This window comes from Mixophyes fleayi, chromosome 2 (genome assembly GCF_038048845.1).
Source record: "Mixophyes fleayi isolate aMixFle1 chromosome 2, aMixFle1.hap1, whole genome shotgun sequence".
NCBI lineage: Eukaryota > Metazoa > Chordata > Amphibia > Anura > Limnodynastidae > Mixophyes > Mixophyes fleayi.
This window is the reverse complement of record NC_134403.1, coordinates 315,356,743-315,384,023: the sequence shown is the minus strand read 5'-3', so window position 1 is coordinate 315,384,023 and position 27,281 is coordinate 315,356,743. Positions and strand designations below refer to the sequence as shown.

Genomic DNA, 27,281 nt, shown 5'->3' with positions numbered 1-27,281 from the left:
GGAGATGTTGCCTATAGCAACCAATCAGATTCTAATTATCATTTTGTAGAATGTACTAAATAAATGATAGCTAGAATCTGATTGGTTTTTCAAACCCGCCGGAAAGCTCTCAGTTTGATACTTTTATCCCTATGAATCCCAATTACCTTAAGGCATTCTTGCCTACTTTCCTGGAATTTCCAGGAGGTTCCTGAATTTTGAGGAGTCCTCCTGGAAGAGTAGGCACTTTCGTGTCATTAAGTCTCGCCCCCCACTATGCAATGCCGTTGCCACAATGACACAATGGTGTCAACCATGCCCCTTAATACACCTGTCACATGATCACCCAGAGGGGAGGTTTAAAAAGACGGCAAGTATGCCTTAAGCTATATCTTTTGTATATGTTAGTGATATCTATAGAAATAGAGATAAGCTGAGGTACAAAGTTCTGGTGATACAATCTTACAGTTCATCTTTTGCATCACTATTAAAAGGAATTCTATTCCATATTATATTTTGCCAAAATTATGTCTATGACTAGAGCTTGGTCAATTAATTCTGCTATGTGATGTGGTTGGGGTAAGACTGGGACGTTTAATGCCAAATTCTAAAATTTGCCAATATCTAGGGCTAAATATAGCAAGGTATCAACTATAAATTTATGCCTTCATTAATTACTTTTCCAAGTCTATGGAAATAACTTTCTATTAATACTTAACATCATTTAATTTAACTTTCTTAAAATATGCAGCCCTACATATTAACCAAAAGAAATGTTTGGCTTTCATGACTAAGTCTGTTCATTGTACCTCTATAACTCCCTACAACTACCCCATCACCTGTCCATTATTGTTGTATATAAGTATATAAGCCTGGTGGTTAGTGGTGTTATATATTGACCTGCGCCTGGTCCTCCTACTGCGCCGGGCGCCAGGCCTCCTGTTCCATATCCAGCTCCTGTTTTGAACAGAAAACAAGCAGCAGTCAAAATGGAGAGAAATGTAAATTAATTTTTTTTTCAAGTTGTTTACAGGAAGGTCTCATACACATTACAAATATAGACTCCCTGGTCACAACCTATAGCAGAAAATGATATAACACAGCAGAGTATCTAGGGATTTGTGAAGTTGTAACCACAACAAAAAAAAAATATATTTTTTAATAACTTTATTTATAGAGTACCAGCACACAATGTATACATACAATGTATGTAAGCCAAAGTAAGCCAAAATAGGTAACAGTATAAACATCTGGAGGGGTGTGAAGCAGCCCCAGCTAAAGCACAGAAGAATGTACACAAAAACGAAGGCACGTAAAGAGCAGGTTCAGTTAGGAGGTCAGAAGTGTATCAACATATTAAATACCAAACTAATGAATGATAAATCAGAGTGTGAGGTCTATTTTTGTATTGTAATGAGGAATGGAAGGAAAAGGGGGGACATAAGGGAGGGGGGGGGGAGACTGACACAAGACATGGGACTGCTGGCGGCCACCGGTCCTCTAATTGGGGAAAGCAGAATCCACATATAGCTTCAAGTTAGACAGGTTATAGGAAGAGGGATGAAGTGTCCTGAGGATGAGAGCTGTTGTCGTGTGTGCTGGGGGGATTATTGTAAATAACCAGTCGCACCAGATATTTGTGGGATTTATTGTTTAGGTATGCCAACATTTTTTCCATTGATGCCAGGAACCATATTTTATTGACCAGGTGTTGTCTAGATGGGGATCTGACTTTTTACAGTTCTGGCATCTGGCTGCGTTTAGTAATTGTGTGGATGTAAAAAAATTGTTTTCAATCCTGTCCATAGAATACTTTATAGGAGCCTCACAAAATGTAAAATAAATGAATGTCACCTACATACAGTGAAGGCAGCTGTTCAGTGTGATGAACCAAGATCCAGCCTATAGATTCTCTAGTGATAGGTTGAATATTGGTTCATCCCACAAAATGGCACCTCCGCCCCCAGAGCCTTCACATGCTCCTTCCTGCTTTATACCCAGTCAGTCCCTTTTTCAGCATTATGCTCCATCACATTGATTTGTCATCTTTATTTGTTATCCCTTGTAACACTTGTTTATCTTTCAATAAAATGCCTGCTGTCATATTATTACACAACAATTTCTTTTTCTTTGATTAAATGTATTGTTTTAAATTATATTACTTATTTTAAGGGGATTGAGTGTCCCTTTTTCGAAGGATAGAGGGCGCCACCTGCAGCCCTTGAAGCTTATCAGGTTGCCTATCACTGGTGTAAGCAATGGGTGCACTTTGTGTACTAAGCAGAGTTATAGGGCCTGATTAATTAGGGAAAACAAAGCAAAAATAGGAATACATTTGCTTCTGGACAAACCATGTTACAATGCAAGGGGTGCAAATTAGTTTGTTATTTTGCTTGCAAGGAAAATACTGTCTGCGTTTTCATGTAGTGCACATATACTTGTTATCTCTATCTTTATACTGAAATTTAAAGTTAATCTAGGACATGCCCTACCCCAACTATAAATCTGTCCCCACATTTTAAATTTATCTCCCCCTCCAATGCAACATGGTTTTGTCAAGGTGCAAATTTACTCCTTTTTTTTTGCTTTGCTATCCTTAATGAGTCAGGCCCATTGTCTTTATCACAACTCTGTCATTGTACTCAGCTTACCTGGATATGCTCCAGCACCTCCAGCGGGGTAATATTGACCACCTACTCCTGCGCCAGGGACTCCTGTGGACAGAGACAGACACACATTTGTTACTTTCAAGAAGTAAAATACGGACGATTGTTCCGGGTCCAAATCAGGCGACTGAAACAGTTTTGTTCAGGAACCCAGGACAGTACGTGAGACTGCTTTGTTGTCAATTAGTCATTTTTTTCCCATTTATGATATGCCTACTTTTTATTACAATTCAACAAAAAATAAAATGACAAATTAGCAACTTGCACAAAGTACTATTTAAATATAAGTAACAATAATTTTATTAGTTGTGGACAGACTGACCAAACAATGCAGTATCCTATGATGTGGACATAACCAATAGATATTTATGAAAACTGATGAAAACATTCAGATTATGTCATTTTTCTAGTGCAGCTTAGAACTTAGAGCTAATGCCTTTTGGGTGATTTATTGAAACCACATTTTTCCTGTCCACCAACTTTGATGAATGCCCCTAATTAAGTATGTTTGAAATAAGCAAATTACTATGCCACATATTCTCTGCACAGATGTGTACTAAAATTTATTAATTCCAATAAATGTCTCTTTCTTTATAATGCCAAATAGCTATAATGCCACATTGGTCAGTATTTTAAACTGGCACTATAAAGAGACAGTGCTGTTTACTTTTGAATATCTTAATAGCACTACTGCGGCCTGGAGCAAACTTGGGAGGCGTAGATACAGCTTATCTAGATTTTGGTAAAGCTTTTGAAACTATCCCACATCGCAGACTGTTAAATAAACTCAAAATCTTGGGATTAGATTCTAAGATGGTTGAACGGATAAGATCTTGGTTGTAGGACAGAAACCAGAGAGTTATAGTAAATGGAGTGCATTCACAGGAGGGAAAGGTTACTAGTGGAGTAACCCAGGGATCCATACTTGGACCAGTGCATTTAATATCTTTATTGGCGATATTTCAAATGGTATTAAGGGGAAAGTAGGCCTTTTTGCAGATGACGCAAAGATATGCAACAGGGTAGACACACCAGGAGGGCTAAAACAAATGATTGATGATCTAGGTAGACTGGAGGAATGGTCAAGAGAGTCACAACTACAGTTTAATGTTGAAATATGCTAAATCTTGCACTTGGGTCTTATAAACCCAGAGGCTAAATATAGTATTAATGGCACTTTAATGGAAACTACTGAGGAGGAAAGGGATCTATGAGTCACTATGTCAGGTGACTAAAAGACAGGTAAGCAATGTAACAAAGCAATGAAGGCAAGTCAGATGCTTGGTTGCATAGGCAGAGGAATCAATAGCAGAAAGAAAGAAGTAATACAGCCACTGTATAGGTCATTGGTACAGCCTCATCTAGAATACTGTGTTCAGGCCATATCTCCAGAACGTTATAAATACATTAGAGACTGTAGAAAGAAGGGCAACTAAAAAGGTGAATGGCCTACAGCACAAAGCTTACCAGGAAAGGCTAAAATATCTTAATATGTGACACTCAAAACCTCAATGATCCTTTTTCTTTTGTTTTTGTATTTTAATTGTTTGTTGCACGAATCATTACATTACACCCTGATCTTATTTTACTTTTATTATAGGTTTATGTATTAGTATGTGAGCACCTAATGAAGAACGTTCATGTACAGTAGAAGTTTAGCCAAACAGTGGAGACTGTCAAAATAATAGAGCGCACATCCCAACTCTCCAGATTATTTTCTTTGTAGCTCTGCTGATATTATGTAGGACCTTGGATGCCTTTTAGTTTGTTGTTCTTTCTTGGAAGCTATGTAGCTGTGCACGCTTATCAAATTAGTATTCAAGATGGCTAATCAAGTTGTTGCTGACATGAACAACTAAGTAATGGCAACATATCTGTCAGTTTAGTTTTCATTTATTGTCCATGATGTAACTGAATAGTGATTTTAGAGTAGGTAGAAGGGGAGGGAGATGGAGTGCGAGGGATGAGAGCTTGCAAAGAGAATGTAGAGGGACATGGATCACTGTAAAAGTGAGTGGGAAGAACATTGGACGTATTGGGCAGTGAGAACAATAGGATCCCAATTATATATATGATAATGTTCCCCCTCCTGTAAATTATAACACTGTTAGAAGTCATTGAGTTCTGTGACCAGTGGTCGAAGTGGAAATGTAAAAGTAGCAGTATGGAAGTTTAGAAGTGGCGGTATGAACAATGTAATAGGAATGTAAGTGAATGGAATGTGATAGTTTTACAATGAAGGCAGTAAGAGAAGTGGCGTTATACCTCTGTATACACTTCGACCTCTGTCTGTGACTATATGAAGCATGTTTACACAGGACATTCTAGGTTGGCTTCCCATATCTGTAATGATCGATAGTAGAGATATTCTTTATCGTAATAATTTTTAAATTACAAAGTGCCAACATCTCCTGCAGCACTGTGCAAAGTAAGTAGTAGAAAGAGAGTATGATCACAATTGCATAATGTTTACACACTCTGCTACAGACAGTGTATATTTGTTGTGGATGTGTAACTATGAAGACAACAAGGTTAAAATGGCATTATGGGTGGTAATTTGCCCTGAAAATGTGTGTGCTGTATATACATTTCATAAACTGCTAAACATATTGAAAAAAATATATACTTAATAGTGTTCAGGTTCTCTCTTCCCCAGCTCCTCTTCATATTACCAAGACTGAATACTGTGTGTCCTCTAGTGTTATTAAGACCACCACACCTTAAATCCCTATTTGTGTGAGCAACTCAACCATCACACCTAAACCACAAGCCCAATTTCTTTGGTGGATATTTTATTCTTTCCTCATCACATTCAATCCTTTGAAGAATGAGGCCTGCATCTCAAAGATGTCTTTCAAGCCACCTTTTAGCTAATTACACTACCAGCACTAATACATGCAATCTTCATTAGCTGTATTAGCTTTTGTGATTAATCGTTCTTCCATGAATCAAACTGCTACACTCTCAGTCCATTTTTACTCTGGCCACTGGTTTTGCTTACTAATCATTTCTCCAGTTTCCAGCATTTTTTAGTCTGTGTACATCTCCCAACCTTTCTCATCTACCTGTGGCCTAGGCTATTATCTGTCTTAATTGTCAACTCCCATACCTGTCACTAAGACTTCTAGGAACCTATACTTGGGAATGTACTAACCCACCCACTTATATATGCCTTAACCCACCCAGTTATATATGTATATACTGTCATATTGGATCGGATATCCACCTTATAATTTTTTTTTACTGTAAATAGCTTTATGATAACAGTGGATTCCTGAGTAAGAAGGTTAATAGAACTTCACTGCAGTTGATTGTATAGGAACAAGGAAGATTGGCATGCTGTTTGCAGAACACTTCCTATTACATGGGATGTATACATAGATCATACACATGTAGTACTTTTCTTAAGAAGCAGATACTGTAAAGAACACTAATGTGCTAATAAGTGTTTAATATATTGTGTTTGTTTCTAAATTAACACTTAAGGCAGACAATCTCTGCAAATCCTGATACAAAGCAAAATCCATTCAAGGCAGGGTTGTTGTAACATGCTAAACTCTACTTACTATTACTATAAATCCCATGTAAAAATCAGGTATTTTTTAAGATAATTCACTGTGGCAAGCTGTAAGAAGAATGTTGTTTTTTACCAATTTCCCTTTTTCCTTTCAGGTGGCTATTAATGATTTAGGATTCTGGACTAACATGGCAACCACAGTCGCATGATACATAATGTAGAGAGAGGCTTTGGAATGCCCTTCTAAGCTCTTCCTGCACTGTGACTTATTCCAACCCCCCACCCTTCTATCTGACATCACATGCTATAAGTTATACATCTGTGTTTGTTCTAGGCAGCCTTTCTGTAAGGAAAAGGAAATAATGATTTGTACTATGATAGCTAAGAAAAATGAGGCATGCTTAAAAAGATACTTAACTTGCTATTTAAAGAAAAAATAAATACATCTTCTCGGTGGGATTGCTGTTTTTTAATGTCTCGTGTTATACACATAAATTTGTTTGTTCTGCAGCTCTTTGATTTTAGTGATGCACTGAACCCTACTCCTTTCATAATAAACACATTCCTATGGTGTAGCACACAGACAATTTGGAAAAGCTATGATTAGTGGCTTTGTAAATCTAGCTCTGTCATGATGCTTAAGTGTAAATGATTACTGCTCCAGTTTCCCAACATTTTCTGGTCTCTGATTTTTGGACGATGGTCCGGATGTACTGTTGCATAATTTTGTACTGAAATATTTTATCTGTAATGCATAGCCAAGATGAAGTTATATGATCATTTCTGGCATGTCTCTAGTAAGTGCATGACTATGTGTCCCTTCTGGCAGTGAAATGGTTAATACAAGAATGTCTGGCAGGTTGTTCTGCAGTCACTGGTTTAAAACAAATAACCACAACCCCGCATGAGAGGTGTGTGTTTGATTACTAGAGCCCTGGAGGAATTGAGAATTCCAGAACTGTTGATCTCAGCGTGAGAGGAATTTGGAGCGCACAGTATCTGATACACCAGCGCCAGATCTCGGTGTAAGACGGTCGGCCGTGGGGGAGCACTGCAACAATACTGGCTTTAGAGCAGTTTAGTAAACAAACTGCAGTGGGAGAGCCATCTATGTTTTGTCAGATGGTCCATGGAAAAGCCTGGCAAGGGGTGGTTCTAGGGTGGTTGCTTTTGCAGTTACTGAACAAACTTCAATTACTGAAAACAATTGTGTACAAGTTAATGGCCTCCAGGTTGGATGCCACTTAGCAGAGGTGAATAATGGCTTGATAAAGACTGAACTGCATTTATGAAATGGTTGAGATATTTATTATTATTATTATTATTATTATTATTATTATTATTTTCTTTTATTTATAAAGCAGCAATATATTACACATAGCTGTACATTGAGTGGACTGTGTTACAAACAAATGACATATAATAATCTTAAAACAGAAGTTGAGTTGGCCCTGTCCAAATGAGCTTACATTCTAAGAGATATGGGGTAATCACCTCTCACTCTCGCCTACAATACTTCTCCCGTGCTGCTTCCCACTTATGGAATTCCTTACCACGCTCAGACTTTCCCACAGCCTTCAAATCTTGACATGCTCTCTGAAAACCCATTCTCTTTGTTAGAGGTGACCTTATCCCCGATAACTCTATTCACACTAATGCACCCTCACAACTGTCCCAATCTCTACCCAGAGCAGCATTTGCTCCTCTTGTTTCAGCTGTGCCCTCTTCCACTTAGTATGTAAACTCTCCAATGAGCAGGGTCCTCCATACTTTTTTGTTTTCATGTCTGCATTTACTTTTTCTACCTTGTATGTCCCTGTTCTATGTATGTACTGTTTTCCCTACTGTACGACGATGCGGAGCACTGTGGCGCCTTATACAGCTATGATAATAACACTTGAAGTTGGCCTGAAAACCCCCAGGCTGCATAGATGTGTCTGTTACTCATGCAAGGCTGTACCTGAGATGATCCTCCTTTGCACCCCCCACCTAAGACTGCAGCGGCAGAACTTTATTTGTTGCAATGGTGCAATGGCCATGGCATCAGTGGGTATGGGGAAACCAATGATGCCGGGCCAACAACTACGTTAATCACTGCTCTGCTTTTTAGAGCATGCAAATGGGTTGGTGCACGCAACGTAGCCCCAATTGGCTTTTAATTCCAGGCCTACATAGGGATGGACACATATTGCCCCCCCCCTCCCCCAATTTTGCCATGGGGCCTAGCAATTGCATTTCATATGCCCCTGCAAGATTGGGCACAATTACTATTTATTTATACATTAAAAACATGTTTTGCAAGCAGCCACTGTCACACTTTCTCTCCCTAATAGGAATTCCAAGTCTTTGGCAGAGTTTAATGGTTTAGTTTGGTTACTCTGGGTGTTCCTGCCTTGAATTAAAGTGATTTCCATGAGCTCAGGAGGAACACAGTGACAGGTCTGTGAAGGACTGGATCAATGCTTGCCTTCTCTTGCAGCTATATATGATGATCTTCCAAAGTAAGGCTCATAGGTACTATGTAGTATTGGCAAACAAAGGTTGACAGCATATGTATGTATGTTATTATTTAATATATTTATTGGAACTAAATTTGAATGTGGAATTAAACTTCATGGTATGTAATTTACAGGTTGGTCAGGAACTGGAGCAGCAGATCTGAGTGAATTAATATTGTTTATCCAACAATCCCAAGGGTATTAGAAGTAGTGTGACTAACACTGCCTGGTGCAGCAAGAAACCTGCCATCACGAGATGCCTAAAAGGGCTTACAGGAGACAGTACTGAGAGCCCCCTGTGCCCATAATAAGCCCTCATCTCTGGGGCAGCTGTCCAGGGTTCTGACACCTTACAGATTAGTGCTGCAGCTGTAATGTTCCAAGCAGGTCCTGGAAAACAAGTGCTGCAATGATTTATTGTGCCAATCGAGGTACTAACTCGTGTCTCAATTGACCAAAAGTTTAGTCTCTGCAACATTTAATGGTACAATGGAAAAAACAACCTGTGAAACAATGCTGTCAGTTACATTGATGGCATTGTTCATATGTCTTGCTGTAAAGAATTCATGTTACGTTCTGTCAGCACTAACACTCTCCATGCTTCCTATGCAATAAGCCCTGCGGAATGTAAGAATTACTTACTCTTGTTGGTGTATAATTTTTCAAAATACTAGAGAATAAAAGGAATTAAGAAAATAAACAGAACTTTCTTCCCTTTTCTTGAATGTTAGGACCGCTATGTTTACTCAGAAATCATTCAGACATTGTTTACTGCACCCATCCATATTTTTGTGAAAGTTCATTGTCCAGCCTAGTCACTGGTGTGGACCAATAAATAAACTATCCTGTAAATAACAATCTATGCTGACTTTAAAAAATATATATTATCAGAATAAAGATTTTACGCAATAACTGCATGTGTATGAGCAAGCCCTAGTATCTTTCTCAGGGAGAATGTTTGATACTTTTTAATATTTGCAAAATATATTAACATTAATATTGTGCTTTGCAAAGATCTATTAACATTTGTACCTGTTCCATCTTCTGATGCCCAAACTGGCACTTGCACTACATCTTTTCTCATGTCCCCTCACCCAAATCTCCAATAACTGGTAAGGTGAGTGATGTAGGAGCAACTAAGGGAGAATGTTTCCTTTCTCCCAACTTTCCGTGCTCATCTCATGCAGTCAGTGCTCTATAGTGATTGCATGAAGGAGCACAGGCGATTCGTGTCAATGTGCACTCCTGTAATTGCTAACTACAGAAGGGGTGATCAGAGGTGAGAACCTTGTCTATCCTGCCCTATGAGGATACCACTTGAGATAAGGATCTCACTCCCTCAAGAGAGTTATGGCCATGGTCAGCACTGAGAGATGGAAGAGGCTTCGTTCAGTGCTGCACTTATTACCGTATTTCCCCATGTATAAGATGCACCTGGGTGTGTCTAATACAGGGGTATCGGGGATGCAGGGGGGTGGGGGTGGCAGCGTTACAAGAACAGCGGGGGGGCATCGAGGGGGAGCGTGGCAGCGTTACAGTGGCAGCGGGGGGGGGGGGGATCCAGGAGGAGGGGGACAGGCAGAGAGTGTCAGCGGGGATCCAGCAGGCGGGGACAGGCAGAGAGTGTCAGCAGGGATCCAGGAGGAGGGGGACAGAGGCACAGTGGCAGCGATTGTGATGGAGAGTGTGCTGCCCGGCTGCTCTGATCACAATCAGAGTAGCCGGCCATTACACTCTCCCTGCCTTTTATGACAGCTACTGTAATATTTTTTTTTAAAAAATTTCGGGGCCAAAAGTAAGGTGCCTCTTATACATGGGAGCGCCTTATACATGGGGAAATACGGTATTTGAATTTTTACTGGATATGGCAGGCCCATATAAAGTTGTGCTGAATTAATAAACTAATGTTTTGTTAGACATTCATCTCATTGATGAATGAATTAAACACAGGAAACTGCAATGGTAAATTAGGTGGAAAGTTCAGGAGCAGAGCATTTTACACCAGGTGGAAAAGTTATAATGGAGGGTATGCATGAGTTATGGTAATACAGTTACCACACAGGAGCTACATCTTAGCATTTTGTTGTTATGGATATCTTAATCAGCCATGATAAATCTTATCAGTCACACACTATATCACTATAGAAGGCTACTAATAGAAGTGATAGGGCTAGATTTACTAAACTGCGGGTTTGAAAAAGTGGAGATGTTGCCTATAACAACCAATCAGATTCTAGCTGTCATTTATTTAGTGCACTCTACAAAATGACAGCTAGACCCTGATTGGTTGCTATAGGCAACATATGAACTTTTTCAAACCCACAATTTAGTAAATATACCCCCTAGTCTTTAATCACATTGGGCCTCATTTAGAGTCGGATGCAAAGTCCGTTTCAGGCGCATGATGCACATTTCCACTGACACTCATGCGCAGTAAGCACGATCTGCATTTCAGACGCAGTGTACACTTGCGACAGTTTGCGCCTCAGTACGAGGGAAAGGGCAGAGTTATGTAGGCGTGACCGTGAATAATTAAGATACTATGGGCGTCTATCCGCAAACACAACCCTAGACGGACTAAGTCGCAGATGGAACACACGTAAAAAAAGACAGAAAAAGTGAGGCAGGAATGAGGTGGCAAAAGTAGTTAGTTCTCTGCGGGAACTGGTCGCAGCTCGGTAGAGTTTTACGAGTCGGATGCAAGTTGGATTGTATCTCACTCCTAATACCCTACCAAGCTGTGAACAGTCCCCGCAGCTGCTTCTGAGTCTGCATTTTAGACGCACACTGCGTCCGACTCTTAAATGAGGCCCATTGACTGCTGGAACAACAATCAACAATCATTCAATGTGGTTCTTTCCATATAATGAGTATAAATTGAGTGGTTTCGTTTGTACACCTGTCACCTTTCATGCAAGAATGACAACAGAATGATCCCGAGGGAAGGGGTATTTATTTGTGTGCAGTGTGCTGCCAATCATCACACGTTTCCAGATACTACAGTACCCCAACATCTTGGATTTTACTGAGCACCTCTATGGGGTGCGAGGAGAAATCAGCGATGGTACATTGCCGTGAACAGCCCCCCAATCGTTGTGCCTCCGCAGTCAATTGATTCCTTCCATGGAATCAATTTTTTTTAAAAAAAACAAATTTGTGTTAATTCAAATCAAATCATGGCAGTTTTGCAAATAGCCAGTTTTGCTTGCTTTGCGTAGTCACTTATGGTTTCATTTACAGTTATAGATTTCATTGCTTTCCAGCAATTCCTAAAAATGAAAAGTGGGCGTGCTCTCTGCAGCTTTGGTGATGTTAGTGGATTAAAACTCAGAGCAAGGCAAATGCCAGTAGCCATTGTACCTAAATAAGTACAGTTGGCTCCTAACTTTTGTCAGTAATTATTTTGATGTTAATATATGCACATCTACCCTGTCTTCTTAAAAGATTCTAGATTTGACTGGCTCCTGAATTGTACATTTCTTTGTCCACCCCCATTGTTTACTCTGTTCTCTAGTAGTGGTCAACAATCAACCTACATTTAGACCAACAGCAAAGTGGCTGAAAGAATCAGGATGCTCTCCTAGATCCCATGTTGAGGGACATCTATGGGTGACACTCTAATGCCACACAAAGTGATTCAATAGATAAGTCAATGCTCGGTCAATCACATATTGCAGGGGTAGAATACGGTAAGAGTACAATTGCAGGGATCTCTTATAGTACATACTTGCAGCAATAGTGATGTAGGGAACAGGAATGTGGAAGTTTAAGGAGGAATTTCTTTCTTGTACAGCTTGCAGAGCTTATTCAGCTGTAGAGAACGAGGGGACATAAAGCAGCTAATGCTTTCCCTCTTCCTCAGAGATTGATCTTGGCTAGTTTTCTCTGTCTGTCATACATAATGCTAGCAAAAACTAAAAACAGGCATTTCTACTTTGGAGGAGCAGCAGGCAGCAGCGTGGACTGCAGGTGCTGCCAATTAACCAGCCCCCTCTGGGATAATATAGCATATCCTCTATAAAGGACCTCCCGAGCGTTCTATCATTAACCCTCAACGTCAGGCAGAGACACCGGAGTAATTTGTGTTTGTGATTTTTTTGGAAAAGATATTTTAAAAATAGTTCAGCCGGTTGTAATGATATGCCCAACTCAATACAGAAAAAGAACTACTGACTGAATGTCTTATAGTATGCTGGGTCACCATTCCAACTAGGCAAGGCAATTAGAATGAATGCTCAATTTATTGAATCATTTGTGCCTCCAGAGTTGTACCTTAGAATATTGGAATTTTCTACTTATTTTAGATATTTAATCTGATGTATGAAAACCTCTAGTAATTAGTTGATTGCTTAATGTGTTTAATGACGGGTTTGTCAACTGCATTCAGTCCTCAGGAATCACCAATAGGTTGTGTTTGACGGGTTTCCCTCTGCTTGAACATGAGCAATAGTAGTAGCTTATTCAAGGTCAAACATCTCTCTTTGACCACATATTGGGACCTGTTTAAAAATTCTTCCACCATGAGCATAGATTTATCCTCAGTTATGACCAGGTGCTGTAAGTTTCAATATGCATTTGTGAATGTTTTTTGTGCCTTTAAAAACATTGCCTTAAAAACATTGGCAAGACTAAAAAGCCTTGCTTTAAAGAGCTAGTAATGCCAATTTTGGAGATTTAACCTCAGGATGACAGCATCTTGAACCCACCAAAAAAAGCAATCATTAATCACTAAGAAGAATGTAGTGCCTAAGTCTCAATGCTATAGAGAATGGAGAGAGAATGAACACTGCTTGCAGTATTTCATTTATGTTCATGGACCATTCTGTGTTCTATTCTCTTAAACCAGTGGATGTTACTCCTATCCCCAGGCTCCCCAACTTGTACACGTCTTATAGATCTATGTGTATATTCATGAGAAGAACTATAAAGCATGTACCATTGGGTGTACCGAAGGTAAGGGATAAGAACTGCGCACCTGCACGTAGTGGCAGCCATGTTTTTTTGCTGAACCAATATATATTTAAAGGGAACTATTTTGTGCTATTGCTATGGTGTATTTTTCATGTATTGAAGCATGGAAACCGAATTGTTTCACTCTTAACTTTAATCATTTGAGTAATGTTTGCTGCTCTCTAATATAACAGTTTGGGTTTATTTCAGTTTTATGTGGTGTGGAAATATGTGTAGACTAAACTTGACTATATTTACTTTAAGCATAATAAATCAAGTTTAAGCTGAAAAACCAGTGTCCATGGAAAATTATTTAATAGAAGTGTCTGGCCAGGTTTTTAAATATAGTGTTATTTTAACAAGACTCTCCAGACTGGATGATTTAAACAAATACATTTTGAACTTATCCTTTGTGCTCTGAATTTATTATGTTCTTTGTACATTCTTGGTAATGAGGGAACAAAGTGAAATGTGAATCTTTTTAGTGAATCAAGTGCACACAGCTCAAGTTATTGTACAGTTTTCGTAGGATCAGTAAACCAACTAAAATGGCTTGAATTCGAAAGTTAGTAGTTAGTAGTAAGACTCACAGATATTTGGAGATATTTCTGTATATGTGAATTTCATATTTACACTTTCATGAAATGTGTGTAAGATTCAGTGCTGCCACAGACCTGGAGAACTGGTCATATTTGAGTGAAAATATGAGTTAGTTGGAGAATATATTTTTCTTAAGCTCACCAAACTCAGCGTCTTTATGGCTTACTGCATTTTAGTGTTACTGTAAGACAGAAAATGCAAAACTCGGGCACTAGTCTAACCAGTCACATAGGAGAATTTTTAGCTACAGTAGTGTCAACAGATTACATGCAACAGTACTGTGTAGTTGCAGCATGATTTCTCATATTGCATGACCTTGTCTGTGTGGAGTTTGTATGTTCTCCCCGTGTTTGCATGTGTTTCCTCCGGATGCTCCGGTTTCCTCCCACACTCCAAAAACTTACTAGTAGGTTAATTGGCTGCTATCAAATTGACCCTAGCATGTGTGTATGTGTGTTGGGGAATTTAGACCAATGGGGCAGGGACTGATGTGAGAGAGTTCTCTGTACAGCGCTGCAGAATTAGTGGCGCTATATATATAAATAGCTGACGATGATTGCTATAGAAACATACATCAGACATTTTCTCTAAAACTTGAATAGATGAAAACAGAAAACAATAGTTTGACCTTTGCCATATAGAAAATCTAAATAGAATACCAAATCTCACTATAGAGAGTAGTTGCATGTCCTAATAAAGCTGTCCTCCCATGGGCTGATCCTAGGAGAACACTCCCATTTTCCTCTAATCTGTCTGCATATGGGTCTTGCTGCTCAGCCGCTTGTTGGCCAAGCTTGGGATGAGTCCTCAGATCACTTGTAGCTTACACTTGGGCGACACACACACTGACATATGAAGCCAATTGCACGATATCGCCAGTCGATTGCAGTAGGTGTGACCAGTTGAAGAAGGATTCTCAACACATTAGAAAATGAAATTGTATTGTGGTCTTGAGAAATATTACATTATTCAGCTGGTGTTTGCTGCTTGAAGAATAAGTCCCCTTTAATCAAATATGCCTGTCCCCCACCCCCATATAGCAAATTAGGAACCGCTATTATGCCTGAAGCTAAAAATAAGATCTTCAGCCGCAAGCTTGCCATTCAATAGGGACTGATGTGAATGAGTTCTCTGTACAGCGCTGCGGAATCATGATGATAATGATTAACAGAACTCATGATAGTACATCCGTTGAACACTCTTCAAATGATTTGGACAGCTTTGCAAAAGACTCTTTTTCCCTACAGTTACTTAATGCTAGTTGGCTCTCAGGTTCGGGTAATGAAGGGGAGAACCTGGGATGATTATCCCTTATTTGGTATAAGTCGTGGGCATATGTGATTAAGTAGATGTCTTCTAAAGGAGTAGTCCTTTTGATTGAAGGGCAGCTATTGGCAGAATTACAGCTATGTATGTTCCCAGTATTATATCCTATGCTCTAATGCTCTAAAAATCTAAAAAGATTTTTAACAAAATGGCTGATATTTGCTACTTATTTTCATCTCATTATGATGCAGTGGCTTTTCCTATTTCACAGTGAGCTTTGCCTATATCACCGGGATCTAAATATGTAGAAAAGTGTATTAATAAAATATAAATACAGCTCAAAGTCTGTATATATATATAAATTGTAGCAAAAGTGCACATTGCACTTGCAAACTTGAAAAATGTGTATATTTCCTGTAACAACCTTTACTTTCCATGTTAAAAAATACATCACTCACCTCCCCTGATGACAGCACAGCTCAGAGACTGCTTGCACACCAAGCATTAATAAATCTCTCCAGAGGCTGTCATAAGGTTATACAAATGTTACCATAAGTGCTTCTCATGTAGCCTGACTTGTACTCCCTCTGAACTGAAATGTATTCAAGGGATGATCCAGCAGATTATGCCCATAGCGCAGAGGACAGGGGGGAGAGAATGAATCCAAAAAACCGGAGTAGGAGTTGTAATTGTTAAAATATTCTTGCATTTCATACAACTGCTATGGAGCCCTTTCCCAGAGTTTACTATGTGCCTTAAAGTACAAACTTTATATTCATAACACATTTATCTAGGCAGTTATATGATTTGGAAAATAATGAAGGTAAAACGACTATATATAATTCAGACTAGATTACTTCTACAACACATTTAGTAGTGTTCCCTGATGGATACTGACAAGAGATTGAGCAGATATTGGGGCACATTTATCATGTATCGGACAAAACGAGAAATACTTATAATCCTTATCGCATGGATAAGGATTGATGTATTTCTCAAATTCATTAAAAATGGATCACAGAAACAGCAGTTACGAAAAACTGCTGTTTCTGTGATAAAAAAAACATACTCACCACTGCCTCTTCGGTGGCGCTGGCTCCGGATCTCCTCCTCTTCAGTGTACTTTCTCTTCTTCATGCTACTGCGCATGTACCGACCGGAGAACTTGAGGCTGTGACAGGGAGGGATCACAAGATCACTCCCTGCGCATGCGCTGTCCAGCTCTGCTCTCCGGAGCAGAGCTGGACATACCGAAGAACAGAAGTTTTACCAGCATTTCCTATGATGTACGCCAGCTTCAGCATTACATTAACACAATAAGTTCCCGAAAAAAACATTTTTTCGGGACTTGTTAGATTGCGGCCAGGAGCAGTCACCATTCTGTTGAATGGTGAGTGCTCGCAAAAACGATCAGGAGTGCAAAGCAGCAGATATCAATGATATCTGCTGCGATGCACCTTTAATAAATTTGCGGAGAGCACATCCTGGCCTAATTTACACGGTAAGTGCACGATAGTGCACTACCGTGCTTTCTTAAATATACCCCCATGTGTTGTATTTTGTAGTTCCACCCCTGGTTGTATTCCTTGCATCATTGTGGTATGAGCACATGTAAACTCCAGTACATTTTCTGTACAAGGGTTACTGAAAGGTTAGAGTACATCAGGCTGTTCTGGCACATGTAACTCATTTACTCTTGTGTACTTTTATGCTGGTATCAAGTGCAAAGAAAGGAAATGTCTACAAGGTTTAGCCACAGGCTTGGCTGTTTAAAATATCTATGAAATTGAAGGCACTGACAGGAAGGAATTTAAAATACTGCAAGAGCCCAACATTATATATGTGATTAATTATTTCTGTTAAATATTGGTGAGCATTTAAACAAACAGATAATGTGAAGTAGATGTAGCACATTGCCAGAGCACTATATAAGTCATAGTTGCCTACTCTACCGGAAAGTCTGGGAGACTTCCGAATTTTTGGGAGTTCTCCCGGACTCCAGAGAGAGCAGGCAAAAATCCCAGATCCAGCTGTCGCCATTGTTGAAGATGGTGGGGGAAGCGGCTAAACGTGGCATTGTGGAGCCTAACGGGCACCCCGTGTGATCACCCCCGCTGACAGACCCCCTCCCAGACAGCTGCCTTCAAAAGTAGGTAAGTATAATATAACTCCCACAAAGATTTACACAGTGACAAAGTCCATGGACCATTACTGAGTGACCCTGTCCTCTTTCAAGGGGTATTTTCATTCATATGCATACATACTTTTTTTGTAATGTGTAGTATATGCCCTCTGTCTGTGTCACATTTTAACAGAATTGTGTATTTTCATTGTGCAGCCTCAGGAATGATTAGAGATATAGTACATAATTTACATATCTCAATTATTGTGTGAAATACAGCCCAAATATTGTGTCCGTTCATAAAAATGTTAGATAGTTTAGCCAACTCTGTAATGACACCAACTGTCCCTAGCAGGAACTTTCTTTATGTAGTTTTTCCTTGTGGCCATTGTGTTCCCACCCACATGTAAGTCATGCTGTTTATTCTTTAGAGGGCTTGCTGAATGGCATAGAGTAATGTATACTCTAATATAAGTACTGTACTGTGAGCAGGTAAAGGAAACCAATCTGCCCATACCTAACAAGGATACCACAGCTTGTCCATGTTAGCCCTGTTGTACTTAGGGGGCCTTATGTATATTTATGATTTGTTCACCAGTGTATATAATACTTAAACTGATATTTTTACATACAATGCGGTGTGTAAGTTTCCCATAGTTCTACCTAAGCATTATGCACAGAGATTCTAAAAAAGAAAATGCACCTACTTTATTTATCTCATTATTATGCTCATTTAAGTATATAAGTGTATACTCTAATTCATACTTTTCACTGGCCACTTGTTGGTTTTCTTATTTGCAGTTTAGTCTGTGATGTATAACCCAGGGCTAATTTTAGAGAAAATGAGTCACAGGGCATTAATGAAGGTGAACCCACCTGTGCAGTGAATGCTGCCACTTTCATCCCACCTGTAGCTCTTAACACTGGGGGCCAGCTGCAGATCCCTCCCCCCACACACTTATTTTTGAGCTTATGTTTGTGGCACTTGACAGTTTTTTCAACCCTCCACCCACCAAACAATATATTACACCAACATTGAACAGCGTAATGCATGCCACATTGTTTCATTCATAAGCCATCACTAAATTAGACTAATCCGTGGAAGCTAACTTGCAGATAGGGCTTGCTGCATAGCAATGAGGTCAAACATATTTTGCATGTTTGCAGTTAGTAGTCAATACTCCACTGATGTCAGCAATTTCTGATTTCCTCACATATTGAGGATCCAGTCATACCAGTATTTGTATCTACTTTTTTCATTTCTATGAGGAGTTGGCTTCTTCTCTTAAAATGTTTTCTGAAGTCTCATTGCAACCATGAGGTTGTATGTAAATAACTAAACGTATCTGTTCCCACAGAATAAGGTGCTGTACACATGGGGGTTAAAAATAAGGTTAAACTTTGTACTTTTTACAAAGTGTCCTCAAGGCCTCCCTGCAAAATATTGTATTTCTGTATGCAATTATTAGCCACTTCCATGTAGCTCCATTGTATTGGACTAAGCGTTAATGCTCAGGAACACTGCAGGCAATGTTGACATTGATACAAATCAAACATTTGTGAGAAAATGTGTGTATCAAGCATTAAGAATGGGAATGGAATGTCAATTTTAAACCCAAGGATGTAACTATAGCTATAGTAGCTCATTGAACAATTATAGATTCAGGTGGCTAGTACCCACCTGCTCAGCCTAATAGGGTGCCCAGGATAGTTACACCACTGCCACATAGGGAAATTCCCAAAATATGACCTGTTGGAGGTACTTGAGCACAGGCCCGGTGCTCCCATTAGGCAAGGTTAGGCAGTTGCCTAGGGCGCCGGGCTCTGGAGGGCGCCACAGATTAAACATTCCTTTAAAACTGTGCGGCGACCGCTGACCATACCTTTCACGGCCGCCGCACAGCTTCAGATACATCCACAGGGAGGGGGGAGGGACTATTGCTCACCACCGCCGCCTCTCTGCTTTGTCTCCTCCTCTCCACTCACTCACTGTCGGGCGTGACATCATCATCACGACCTGACAGTGTCAGTGAGTGGAGGGGAGCAGACAGAGCAGAGAGGAGGCAAGTTAAGGTAAGAAAAGACGCACATTTTCAAAATCGGCGCCCCCACCCTGCACACTTACACACTATTTTGTAAGTGTGCGGGGTGGGGGCGCCGATTTTGAAAATGCCCCGGTGGGGGGCGCCGATTTTGAAAGTTTGCCTAGGGCGCCGCGGACCCTAGCACCGGCCCTGCTTGAGCATTGGAAATGGAAACCTTGCTGGAGCTTGAAACTTGAAAAAGAGCAGAGCAAGAATGATTCTTATTTTTTTTATTAACAGCTTTCTTTCACCTAAAAAGTATTTCCTTTTATTTTAGCTTAGAACACAATAGGAAAATGAAACAACCACTTGCCAAACCTCATACTACAGTATCTTCTGGAAAGGATATGCCTAAAAACCTTTTAAAAGCACAACTGGGAGAAGTATCATGTAACAGAGTCTGCTGGATCCAAATCTAGTGCAAGCATGGACCAGCCCTGTCAGAGTATAAGATTGCATTGGGTTCGATGAGGATAGTTTCCTCAGTTCTTCTGCTCCAACGCTCCAGTTTTCAGCACAGCAAATAATAAATAGTCACCAGGGAGTCTACAACATTAATACAGAGCAATATCTGGGCAAAGTGTCTGACAGTTCAGAAAATATGCTTATGCTTCAGTTGAATTTTAATATACACAGCTGCTATTATATGTGGGTTACATTGCCGTACATTTTAATTAACTCCTGTGGAGTATGAAAGGCCAACAGTGCTCAGTTTTGTATATTCTCCATACTGTGAAAAATGGTCAAATCCTTAGTTCTTATTAATCCTTTCAGTGCTTAGGATGAGTGTGACTCTGCACATATAGCTCCAACGTGCTAAGGATTAGATGGGACTCCTACATAAGGGGTTTAAAGTTAAAATGATACTTACCTGGCCTCTGCCAGTATTTCCTGCTAGTGGGGGCTGGGAGAAGAGCCGCATAATGTTGACGTCATTGCTTGGTGCGTAATGACATCACCTTTTATTGTTTGGTGATCATATGTGATATGATAAGTCCCCTTAGTAGTTATTGTCTGGTTATCATCAGACAATAACACCCCACTACAGAAAGTGTTAAGTCCAGCGAAGGGGGTTATAGTGCTCAAATTTCCCCCATGCTAGCTTCAAAATAATTCAGGGGTACCCTCATTTGATGCAGTAGATCAGGGCTGCCCAACCCGCGGCCCGCGGGCCGCATGCGGACCAGCACGCCTGTAAATGTGGCCCAGAAGGAGTTTTGGTTGTGGCAAGGGGACAGCACTGTTAATGGAAAAAAAAAATCATGCAAAGAAAAGAAAATACTTACCTTGCGGTCACGCGGTCACGTCAGCTGGTACTCCGGCTCCCTCCCTTGTCTCCTCCTCCGTGCGGTGCTCGCAGTGAATGTCGGGCGTGATGTCATCACGCCCAACATCCATTGCGGAGCGCAGCACAGAGGAGTCACCCGCGCGAGAAGAACAATCAGCAGCACAGAATTGCAGAAAAGAAGAGAAGAGAACAGGAGAACAAGCCGATTAAAAGGTAAGTTAAGGGGGATTTTTTTTATTATTTCAAGGGACGCTGACCAGTGAATAAAAGTCACCTGGTCCTGGAGCATCATGGACCTTATCTCCCTGCTACATACTTCTACTTGTAATACTAATGGGGCATTATATATTATTCTCTTTTGCCCATTATAAGTTGTTATCCCTTAACTAACATAGTGGTGTAATTAGCAAAACAGGTCACAATTTGGGGTCACAGTGATGTATATGTCAGGTACCGCATGCCTGGTCAGGGCACCCTGATATACAATGCCTGGCTTAAATGCACTTTATTGATATTGCATCAAAACAATACAAAAAGTGATTATAGTATAATAACTAGAGAGGATTTTTTGAACAGGGCAATTGAAAGGTAAGTATAGGGGGATTTGAAAAAAAAGTGATATCTATAATATAAATGTCTAGTGGCGTGTGTTAGTCTGTGTGTGTGTTTGTGTGTGTGTGTGGAAAAAATAAAACCAAGCTGCAGCGCCACCTGCTGGGCGGAGTTATACACTGACCTACTAAATTCTTAGTGTGTGTGGAAAAATAAATTCAGAAAGGGCTGAAATTTTGTATACTAAGATGTTTTTAATTTGTTAATTTAATTTGTTAATTGTTAAAAGTGTTTATAAAGATTTAAAAAAAATATATATATATATTTCTTGAAGGAGAAGTGACAGTTGGGAGTGGTTGGTGGTTGCCAGGGGTGACAGTGGGGAGTGGTTGGTGGTTGAGGCCTGGGCTATGGCCCAAATGCATGACAAGAACCTTTTTAACACCTTAAGTAGCTTGATTTGACTAGAATGCATGAGTATCATGCACGGGTTAACTTGTGTATATATATATATATATATATATATATATATATATATATATCACTTTTTTTCTCATATATATATGTTAACTATGTTTTCCATGGTTTTTTGGATGATCAGCTATCGTTATTGTTAGTGTATCTTATGTGAGGCCCAAACCAACTCGTCGTCTTCCAATGTGGCTTAGAAGGTTGGACACCCCTGCAGTAGATAGTCTAATTCTCAAAATGGTATGTCTTGTTGGGCTACTCATACTGTTCCTACACATTTTATACATTCATTCAAAACAGTGCAAACTAGCAAAAATGCATGATCCTTTTCAAGTGCAGCTTTTATTATGAAAACCTATGTGTACTGTCCTGCTTTTTGCTGTTTTGGAAAGGTGGATTGATGGCAAATCACAAAAAAATTTCTTGCCCATTTTGGGTATATAGTCTTTGCAGTGTCAGTAGATATAAGCAAACTAATGATATTTCCTGAAAATCCAAAGTACTCGGAAATAAACAAGAAAAAAAATTGTGTAGGTAGTGCAAAAATTTATTGCTGATATTGATGTTGGAATGTGACAAATTCAAAATATGCCAAAATAGGCTCAGTATGGGAGAAAAACTTCAGGGCGAAGAGGTTAACAGAGCCAAAAAAAAAAAATTAGTTAAATTTCCTCAACCACAAATGATATCTGAAATCCCTGGCACCTTACCGAGGTTCAATTAAAGTTCTTTTGTACTGTGTCCTTGTACTTGATGGTCTAATCACTTAACAGGGGATTCACTGATGTTTCACAATTGTAGAAAAAAAAAATGTAAAACAATTGCAACAGATCTATGAGAGCACATCTGTTATTGTTTTTATGTTGCTGTTTATCTAATGTTACTACAAAAACTAGAACATCTCTGGATTTAACTTTCACATCAGAGATTTGTAAATATACGAATGTGGACAGTTTCTATAATGATCTCAGATATTTTATAAGACTTTGAACACAGTAATAATTGGTGAACATCAAGTGGGCATAAAAAGTTGAAATAGAGAGACAAGTAAATTAAAGGGACAAGATATGAGCCTATCCAGAGTGGACCCATCGGCATAACAGTGCATGATACTGCATTATTGCTTAACTATGTGCATAATCAAGATACTTGATCTTGTAATCAACATGCTTGAATGGCACTAAAAGCATTGTTCTCTTAACCCCAATAGTACCAGAAAGAAACTTATCCACTAAAGACACTTCTTGTGTCATTGACCCCTGACATGACTTTCCTGATGCAGTTGGATAAATCTGTAGCTAGGGATTGTCTGTTGGTAGGGAACAGCCCTGCTGCTCTGTAGGTATGCAGGTCTGTGTTGTCAGGAAGGAGTTAACAGCTCCAACTATTGCTTTCGTGTCAGATGTGAATGTGTCAGCTTTCACTTGTGAGTAAAAGCTTTTGCTTCCCTTGACAGAAAACATCTGGAGTTTCTAGAGAAACAGATATCTACTACAGTTCTCTTTGAGTATGGATTTCAGCTAAATCTAAGAATAACATGGATAGAGATCACCTCAATAGAACGTTCAGCTGAACTTTTCTAAAACGCGAGCAGCAAATTCATCGTTGACAATACCTCCTATTGCTATGAGTTATGGACAGTAATCACGTCCTTGAACATGCTCAGCTGAAGTAGTGTAAAACTTCAATTGTGAGTCCATGACTATTAGCAGTATCATACAGAAGCTTGCATTGTGGGGCACTTTATTTGCATAAAACATGCTGCCTTGGAGTAAGCACATTGGAGGTAGCCTAAAACATGGACAGTGATCCCTTGCATAGAACATGCAAAGCCAAATTAGTCTAAAACATGGACTCTCATCCATTACATGGAACATGAAAAATGATGATGCATCAATAGCACATGCTAAGCTGAGCTTGTCCACAACATGAACAGCAAACTCTTTAAGAGAATGTCCTCAATCCCGAATTAACCTATTTCAGGGTTTCTCAAACATGTTTGTATCTTGTACCCACTTATAATAAGGAAAGTTTACCAAGCACCCACTATTGCACAACAGTTTACTCTAATAACCCTCTAAATTCTGTAAATGAATTCCAAGTACCCCCAAATGTGTATAAATTTTGCCATAAACATTAACGTTTTGCTTGTAAAATAACACCACTGCTGCTTTGCTTTGAATATGTTTAATTTATTGCTTATTTATTAAACTGTTATTTTTATCTTACTATAACTAGAGGACATCCCCCGTGAATCTGTACTAAGTATCCTGGGGGTAAAATTACAGCAGGTTGAGAGACCATGATCTGTACCATGGGTGGTGAGCCCTTCCCTAGAACATGCACCGTTGAGCTAGTCTGCAACATGGACAACAACCCTCTTCATTGAATGCAGAATGTTGAAGTATTGCACCCTTCCTTAGCTAGAGTTTGTAAAATTAGAAGATGAGTCTGGTCATTAGTCTGGATGCTTTATAGAACATATATCTATCAACTGATATTAATTTATTTATATAATGTTTTTGCGTAAGCTGAAAGTTACACCTCTAATAAAAGACATTTGTTGGATTCCTACAACACACAAATGATACAATATAAATATAAAAGTGAATCAATGATAGACTATAACACAGAATACCACAAATAATCCATAAAAGCTAACACAAACAGTATGTCACTATCAATAAAACATGCAACTGAGTAACATAAATAGGGCAGACTATCAATCATGTAGAAAACATTTGCAACAATTTTACTGCATCGATGGTTGTGTCTCTGGTATTTCAGGGATGTTAACTTATAAACTTCCAAAAGATTAATGCATAACTATATGTTAATGTAATGCTTGCAAAGTTCCTGAACGTTCATTAGAATAGTTTTATGTAGATAAACTGAAAATAATAATCTATGTACGTCTTGACCATCCCTTCTTAGAACATGTTCTAAAACCTACACTATTCTTGTGAACTATAATCTTACCCACAATCTGCCATACATGTAACATAAACAACATTTTCTGCATAATGTGCAGAGTCAGAAATAATACTACAGTGCTGAGATCTGTAGAACAAGCAGTCTGTCATGTTCCATTTAAGAAAACATGTACTAAAAATAAACTTCATTGTAGTGTATTGGAAACATAAGAGGTGCAATGTGACAGCAGGGCTTACACATAAGGAGTGCATATGCAGGATGTCCCCATTTAGTTGGTCTGTGCACTAACTCTTTTTATAGCAGGAAACATGTTTACATATCATAGTTACATGTGTACTCTACTACATCAACCTCAATAAGTGTTAAATGTGCATATCAACCCCAATGCACTTCAACTCGCATGTGCACAGCTTTCTTAGATAAACAAGACATACAGCTGTAAATCACTGTGAAATTCACTCTCAAATGCACTTAGATCCATGTAAACTTGGCAATGATTCATGCACTTGTTTCCTCTGCGAGACTAGACCCAGTCTTCCGTCAGTGCTGTAGTATCCATCCCACTATACAGTTCTATTAGTAGACATATTTCTGTGCCTAAACACTTCTAGATGAAAGACTATCACTGACATTTGCTGGACAGTACATCATAAAACTAAAGTCTCAGACTGAGCAACAGTTATTCTTTAATTAGTTGAATATGTGTGCTTTTTCTTTGGCATCCAAGGAGAGCTTCAGCTCTACACGTGTATCTAGGTATGTGTCCTTTTTGTGCTGCCTAAATAAGAAATAACTTATCTATCTTATATGAAAGATCATAAAATAATGTAATAAAATATGCATGATGCTTAAAAGCCAACACAGGTTTAAATTGCATGTATGTTACTTATCATGTGCATGGATGGACGGGATTGACACTGGTACAATAGATGGCACCAGCTTTCATAGAGTAAAACAATGCCACCTTAAAAGAAAACTTATTTCATTAGGAGGACGTTTGCTTGTGGCTGTTATGTGACAAAATATCCATGTCTACACCTCTTATATTTTCATTTTGTAACAATGTGTCCTCTGGCAGTGAAAGGGTCAATTATAAGGGTCCTGCGGTATAATCCAGAACACATACCTGTGATATGTCTGCTCTCCTTACCAAATGTGCCTCATTGAAAGCTGTTCATTTAAAAAGTACCCTATGCTGTTCCCAGGGCCCCACACTGTTTAGGTTTCTTTACGCTGCTTGTGAATGTCAGTGTCATATGTAAACTGAGTGAATTCACATCTGTTTGCAAAAGCATTAGTTACTCCAAAGAGTCAAAAATTGGCTTTAACTGTGTTTTGTAACAGTGCTGTGTGTAGCAGGAGCTGAGATGGAACTGCAGAAGGTTTCTGGAATGACCAGTGTCAGAATTCAGGTTATAACTTCCCACAGAGCTGAGTTTGACAGCACACAGCAGGGGTCAGGGCATGAATTTTGGAAGGTAAGATGAGGTGCATTGCATGCACGTGGAATAATAATAGGATATTCATGAAATTCTGTAGTTTTTAATATATAAAAATGTGATGTGTTTGCAGAATTGGTGAATGCAATGTATATGGTATGCAGTTATGTATGTAATGCATATATGACCATTGTAGCATGAGCAATGCAAAGTTATGAAGACCATCTAGTAAATGTCAAGTAATCAATAAATATGTTCTGTATAAAGGAATTCTTCACCCTAAAAAAACAGTTTAAATTTAACCTACATAAAACATTTGTAAAATGAAAGAGCTGGTGTCTTTACGCCATGTCTCTTAAGACTACAGAGTTAGAGTAAAGTGCACTGGAGTTCGTGGTCACTCACCTCCTTGTAGAGTAGTTTGGCAGAAGGCAAGCAGCAGGATGATGCTCCGCAGTGGAGCGGCAGGCCGTATGCTCTCCATGTCTCACAATGCCCCCGTCCCCAAACACATGCTGGGTTTTATCCCGCCGCTCAGCTCACATCCCCAACAAGGGAGGGGCAGTGAGAGACACGACGTCATTCTCACAGTGCCAGCAGCCCCATCCCACCCCCTTAATATTGGGAGAGGAGGGGGAATATTTTATTTTGTTTTGTTTCCTTTTTTTCTTTTCTTTTTTTTTTTTCATTTTTCTTGGCTGACGTTCTGCAATTCTGGCTGAAATAGACGTGGGACCAGAGCCAGGAAGGGGGGTGCCGAATTCTCCTCTCTGGGTTTATCTGTCTCTCTCATTCTCTGTCTGTCTGTCCCTTCACTCTCTTCACAGAGGATTTATCAAATTAATTTGCTAGCTGTACACTGGGGCAAAGAGATGTCCAGTTTTTATCAATGAACTCATCCTGATACTTTCACGC

The 27,281-nt window shown here is 39.4% G+C and overlaps 1 protein-coding gene across 7 annotated transcripts in view; it reads right to left on the bottom strand.

Moving 5' to 3' along the window:
• The window catches only part of ELN (elastin), a 79,654-nt gene extending 52,773 nt beyond the window's left edge, over positions 1 to 26,881 (bottom strand). For 4 of the 7 annotated variants that reach the window (XM_075196625.1, XM_075196628.1, XM_075196630.1 and 1 more), the window contains exons 1-3: positions 26,772 to 26,881; positions 2,631 to 2,693; positions 880 to 936 (exon numbers count right to left, since the gene is read on the bottom strand). In XM_075196625.1, coding sequence (XP_075052726.1) covers positions 880 to 936; positions 2,631 to 2,693; positions 26,772 to 26,850 — 199 coding nt within the window. In that variant the 5' untranslated portion in view covers positions 26,851 to 26,881. The remainder of the gene's footprint in view (positions 1 to 879; positions 937 to 2,630; positions 2,694 to 26,771) is intronic. The other 3 variants (XM_075196623.1, XM_075196626.1, XM_075196629.1) reach the window with 2 other exon arrangements.
• Positions 26,882 to 27,281: the final 400 nt, after the last annotated feature.